Source organism: Aplysia californica, unplaced genomic scaffold (assembly GCF_000002075.1).
Source record: "Aplysia californica isolate F4 #8 unplaced genomic scaffold, AplCal3.0 scaffold00463, whole genome shotgun sequence".
Taxonomy (NCBI): Eukaryota; Metazoa; Mollusca; class Gastropoda; order Aplysiida; family Aplysiidae; genus Aplysia; species Aplysia californica.
The window spans coordinates 314,083-320,272 of NW_004797733.1; the positions used below are offsets into that span (position 1 = coordinate 314,083).

General features: G+C 36.8%; 1 protein-coding gene across 3 annotated transcripts in view; it reads right to left on the reverse strand.

Moving 5' to 3' along the window:
- Positions 1-2,187: 2,187 nt before the first annotated feature.
- LOC101864007 (golgin subfamily A member 4) overlaps positions 2,188-6,190 on the reverse strand; it is a 44,113-nt gene continuing 40,110 nt past the window's right edge. For all 3 annotated transcript variants that reach the window (XM_005105303.3, XM_035971568.1, XM_035971567.1), the window contains 3 exons: positions 5,686-5,772; positions 4,767-5,036; positions 2,188-3,392 (listed from right to left, as the gene is read on the reverse strand). In XM_005105303.3, the coding sequence (XP_005105360.1) occupies positions 3,128-3,392; positions 4,767-5,036; positions 5,686-5,772 (622 nt within the window). In that variant the 3' untranslated portion in view covers positions 2,188-3,127. The remainder of the gene's footprint in view (positions 3,393-4,766; positions 5,037-5,685; positions 5,773-6,190) is intronic.

A 6,190-nucleotide genomic window follows, 5' to 3' on the forward strand; every position in this document is an offset into this window, starting at 1 on the left:
ATAGAGTGTGTGTGTGTGTGTGTGTGTGTGTGTGCATGCATGCGTGCGTGCGTGCCTGTGCGTGTATGTGTGTGTGTGTGTGTGTATGTGGGTGTGTGTGTGTGTGTGTATGTGTGTGACATACATTATTATATGTTCATATACCTTGCATTGCAATTTGTGAAATATAGAAATCTTACAATCATGAAGACATATTTCAGAAACCTTGACAAATAAAGTGAGGAACTATAGAAGTCACCATCACTTCGTCTCTAGTTTTGTGACCTTCAAGAATAAACTTTATCTAAGTTGTGAGTCATCAGAAAAGAACATGTACACAAGTAATAATGCACTATCCCTAAAACAGGGTGGCTACCGTTCTCACTTAAAACTATACACTACACCACAATGAAACCAGATCAAAGAGTTATTATTTTGTAGTTTCTACTCCCTACCAAATATCAATATGGCAATTCAATAAAAATCATATTCAACATGAATTTGAACCTAGGTGCATTTCTACTGTCAGTTTGATACCCGCTCAGCACAGAAACAATTTAATGACAGACCAGCTCCAAACCAAGTAGGTAATTTCTACCAAATCTTTGCTTATAAAAATTACAGAGATAGAGTCTACTATAGTAACAACAGCATTTGACTACTTTCTCAGTTGCCATGACACTGTGAGATAAATGAAACATCTCCCAAAATCTACTAAATACAAACAACAACAAATACAGACAAGAAATAAGAAAACAATGTAGCAAAAACAATACTTATTATCATTCGAATTGATTGATTTTTTTAAAATTCATATTGAATGGTGTGTGTACCAGTGTCTTGAGGTAAGTGCAAAATTCTGAAAAAAACGTTGGCCTTAGTCGAGCTGCTATAGGTATTCTCTTTGTTAGAAACTACAGCATCTCATCTAAAGGTAAAAGCTTTCAGACTGATGGACAGACTATCTTATTCCTCATTATGAGAAAGAAACAAGTGAGAAAAGCACAATCAATTTCCCCAAAAAATCAACATGGTCAGGAAATATTCTATTCAGTTTCTTCTCTTAATTCAAAGTTCACAGTCTTCTCCAACACTTTATCTTCATAGTAGAACTTAAGATAAAATGTTGTATGACAGAGATTCCAAGATAGTTCAGCTTTTCCAGGCTCAGGATCCAAATGAGAGACATAATTTCAAGCAGAACAACAAATGCCTCAGAGCCCATACATATCAACTGCTTAGTGAAAGACTGCCATACACCATTTTGAAAAGAGACGTTTTTCTTCAAAGTAAACTTATTCAAAAAATCTATAAGATATAAAACAACTTTGAGTAACACCGCAATTGCAGAGTGGAATCAAACACTGCACACTTATGAAGTCAGAACTCACTCATAAACACACTAAAAGTGCTCTATACAGTAAACATGAATGACAGACAAAAGTTTTGATTTTAAGAAATGTCAAACTTTGCATAAATAAACAACCATAAGAGCTTCTAAAGAGCATGAAATCATCTAAAAGTGTTTTTTGTTTCAGTAGAAGTTTTACGGCACTCGCAACTGCATAAGGTCATATGAGCGCCAAGGGGTGGATGTCAGCAGAGAAGTCCTAACAGGGAATGGACTTACTCTGCTTACCTCTCTAGCTTCAGCAGCACAAAAGTCTGCTTCGACTATCAAGGCACCCCGGAAATAGCAGGTCACAAGAGTGTGACAAACATACAAAAGAAGTAGAGGAAAATGACGATAGTGAAGATTAGGAAAGAAAAAGCAGCAGTTACCTGTTGTAGTTCAGGCACAGTTATGAGCATGACATTATTAAATCATCCCATTTACAATTCTACTGAGCACTAGAACGAGAAATGTCCCCTCTTTGGGAATGGCCTAAAGACGCTTCAGTCAGTGGCACTGCCATGGGGGGTTCTCAAAGTGTTGGCACACAAATGCTGGAATGATTTTGAAGAACAAATCACACACAAAAAAAAACTACTTAACGACTGGTCTATTCGACAAAGTCTCACACTTCTCACAAACTGTTTCTACATGGTCCTCAAAACAAAATTCATTCAACAACAAGTCAAAAGCAGGAGAGGTGCAGGGAACAAATCGACCCATGAAAAAGAAGAAGGGATCAAAACACCAGAACCTATATGGCAGGACAAAGTTATGACAAAAAGAGAGTATAATGTGATAATGTATTTTTTTTAAAACAGCAAATGTATATCACAGTGAATAGTGAGAGTTAAAAAGCATCACAACAATGGATGGAATCAAATAAAACTACTGATCTATATCACAGCAAACCAATAAAATTCTCATTGTAATATGACTTTGGATTTAGTACTCTTGACTACAAAGAAACAAAAATAAATATGGACGGGCAGTTGATGTAAACAGTACAGAGAAAAATTATATAGATTAGTGAATAGTGTTGACCACATCACTTACAGGAAAATCTGTGAAGCGCACAAAGTGAACATCAAACAGTACAACCTCATGACAGACAGAGATATATTGTACAAATACAATTTCTCAGTTTCAGAGTTTTAAAAAAACCAACAGTTTCTTAGTGCAGTCTTCCGTGATCCCTGATGTCAATTAATTCCAACATTTCGACCTTTTACATATTCAGTACTTCAAAACTGTGAGAGATAATATTCTACTTTTCAGACATTTTTCAAACCCAAGTATATCTTTTAAGCTAGTTCTCTGACATTTAAAAAAAATACCTTGATAAAAAACATTTATTCTGTCAGATGCAGCAGCACTTTTATAGTAAAAACATACTTTCAAATTTATGGGAACTGTAAAACTCTCTTAATGCAACTCCAAATTACAATGAAATTTTCGCCACTAATACAGCGGATGTAGTTGGGAAATGTAAATAAGTTGTACAAGATCTCTAAAAATTTGTATTAAAAAATATTTGTATAAACCATACAAACTTTTTGGTAGAGCATTCAGATATGCATTAAGTAAAAAAAGATATGCATACCCTTATTACACTTGACTCTATGGCAATTCCTTGGTAGAAAATATTTTTGTAGCCTAAGGAAGCAATCAGCTCAGATTAAACAAGCTTTCCCAATAATCAAAGCATATGACGGTCAATTTACTTTGAATCACCTTTCATATGACATTCAGCAGTCACTTCCGGGGAGATACTGTGTTATGTGTTCCTGACAGATTCAAGAAAGACAAGTTTGCTAGGGTGGCATTGGTGAAGGAAGCATCACTGGCAACAGAGGTGTCTGGAGAAAAGTTACTATCTCCCACGTTGTAGTCTCGTGAAGGGTTCATATTACGCAGCGAAGAATCAAGACTGTACTCGCCACTTGCCAGCATGGCTTGCGCCCGAGTCTGGGACCTGGCAATGATTTCATTGATCTCCTCCATTCTCGACTTTGGCTTTCTGCAGGAATACATCCACCATTTTATTAGTTAATATCATTAAACTTACATGAATTGACACTGTGAAGCAACAAACAGAAAAAACAAGCAATGAGAAGAGACTGCAATTAAATGGAAAACTTTACTTTTTGCTTTCAAGAGAAGTATTATAGTTTTACCATCTCTGGAATAGATTCTATAACAGAATTCGCAGAAAACTATCAGAATCCATGTCTTTACTTTTTAGTTATGTAATGACACCTGAGAGTTATTTTCGCATATTTATTTCACTTCTAAGGTACCGGGTAGTTCTCCAAAACTAAAAGTAAATCATAAATCTGGCCATTTTTCTTGACACAACCAATACATATATTATAAACAACATCTCAGAAATATTAATGTAAAACATTTCTTTTTTCATTTAAAAACCATATTTACATGCATTTTGGAAAAAAAAACCTCAAATTTAACAAACTGCATATTACCATTTCACTAGCAAAAAAACATATCGACCGCTTAGTGAAAGACTCCGCCATGCATCCTTTTGTAAAGTAAAGTATGACAGAGTCATTCTCTTTTTTAAATAAGCTTTTACGCCGCTTGCAACTGCATAAGGTCATATGAGCGCCAAGGGGTTGATGACAACAGAGAAGTCCAAACGCAGAATCAAGCTTACACTGCTCACTCCTCTAGCCTCAACAGCCCAAAGTCTGCTTCTACTATCAAGGCACCCCGGAAACAGCATTTCACAAGAGAGTGACAAACAAACAAAAGAAGTACAGAAAAAGTGACGATAGTAAGGATGAGGAAATAAAAAGCAGCAGGTCCCCCTTGGTTGTTCCGGCACAGTATGAGCATGACACTGATAAATCAGCTCGTTTACAATTCTACTGTGCATAACAGCATGTAAATGTCCCCCCATTGGAGAGTCATACTCTGAGCAGTTGATATACAGACTAAAAAAAGAGTAAGTGTCTTGATAATTTGGCACATCAGGCCAGTCAACACAATGAAACATTAAATATTTTCATACAAAAAACATTGTGAGAAAAGTTGCAGAAAACAATCAGTGAGAGATGAGGCTTACAGTTATATAACTGATACATCTATGAACTTTTAGAAAGAAAGCGAAGAAAATATATAATTAATTAGCAAACAGACAGACAGGCAGACAGGCAGACAGACAGACAGATAGGCAGACAGACAGATAAGAAAGACAGAACACAGCTAGCTAACACAAAATTCAGGATATAGTATGACATAAACCAGCACATAATAATGTGCCCTTGTAACCAAATTTTTTTTAACACTATTGAAGCATACTTTTCTTTTCTGTCTTTAATCACGTTTTTCTCTGATTCAAAAAACAAAAAAATTATGTAAAAATCAATCATACTTCTCTGAGCGAGTACCCCGCCTCTTCATGGCGTAAAGCATCTGTCGTAGTCGGGAGCAGTCCTCGTCCAAAGCCTGCATAGAGCTGCGGGTCACCTGGTGCAGGGCCCGCTCTGTGTTCAGCTGCGACTCGGCCTCTAGCAGAGACCGGCGCAGTCGGTGAACCAGCTCGCTGCTGTTGTCCCGGTTCCCTTGCTCCATCAGCCGGGACGTCTCCATGTGGAACTGCAGCTGCCGAGACAGCTCTGAGATGACACGATTCATTTCTTGCCTGGGGGAAGAGGTAGAGGCACACTGAACGATGTAATAGATTTCCAATGTGGGCACCCTTTCAGGTATTACACCAACAGAGAACAGAAAGTGAGCTAGGACATTACCCCCCGTAAATAGACTTCTACTACCTTAAATAAACCAGAAAACAGATGTAGAGCTCAAGGCCACCAAAAAGAGAAGAGATCCACAGTAACACCTTGATCTAGGTCTAATATGCAGTTTAGCTAAACTATTAAAATTGAAATAAGTCTATTCCTAATTGCAGCTGAAGACAAACAGGCTAAATATCTCATGATTTCCTTTCCAGGCAAAAATTTACTTCAGAAAATGGTAATAATAAGAGTTCTATGTGAACCCATCAGACAGCTCAAGACCAGCTCATCTCCTCAAGAGGACAGGATGATCGGACTTTAAGGAATCTGAAACAGGAAGCCTAGCTGGATCAGTACAAACTGGACTTTGCAAACTGCTATATGACTTACTTCTAATGAGAGCACCCAGTCCAAATCTTTCATAAATATCTCAACAAAATTTTTGAAAATTAAAAGGGAGAAAGATTAACATTTTTTGGGGGGCGGATGAGTCTTTTTAGATTTGTAAAAGAAAGAAATTAATTAGCAAACTGTATTCAGAAGTAATCCACTTACCACATGCCTTTACCATCTCCATCTTCATCTGCTTTCTTTGCTAAGAAATTCCGCAATTGTTTCAGTTCACTTTCTTGTTCTTCAAATCTGTTTCATAAGAAAAAAAAGACTATTAACATAGTATTATCTAACTTACAAGATAATAGAATGTCCTGTTCATTAGTAGGACTAACTACCGATAGCCTGTTCTATCAACGATTTCTGTTCTGTACACGTTCCTATGAACCATTTCAATATGGGATGATAAACTGTGGCATAAAAGAATAACAACTTCTGAAATCTATGTCGTAATGAATGACTGATGCAGAGATAGAACTTGAGCACTAGCTGCTGCAGTCCCGCCTATGATCCTACCATGCAAGCAAAACCATCAACAACCTTTAACCATCATGAGAGCAACAAAGCACAAAAAGTCCCCTTCTAAATATCATCACGCATATGGCTACAAATCTAGCATCTAAAAATAAAATCTAGTTTATATACTTCACTGACATAAACTACATCC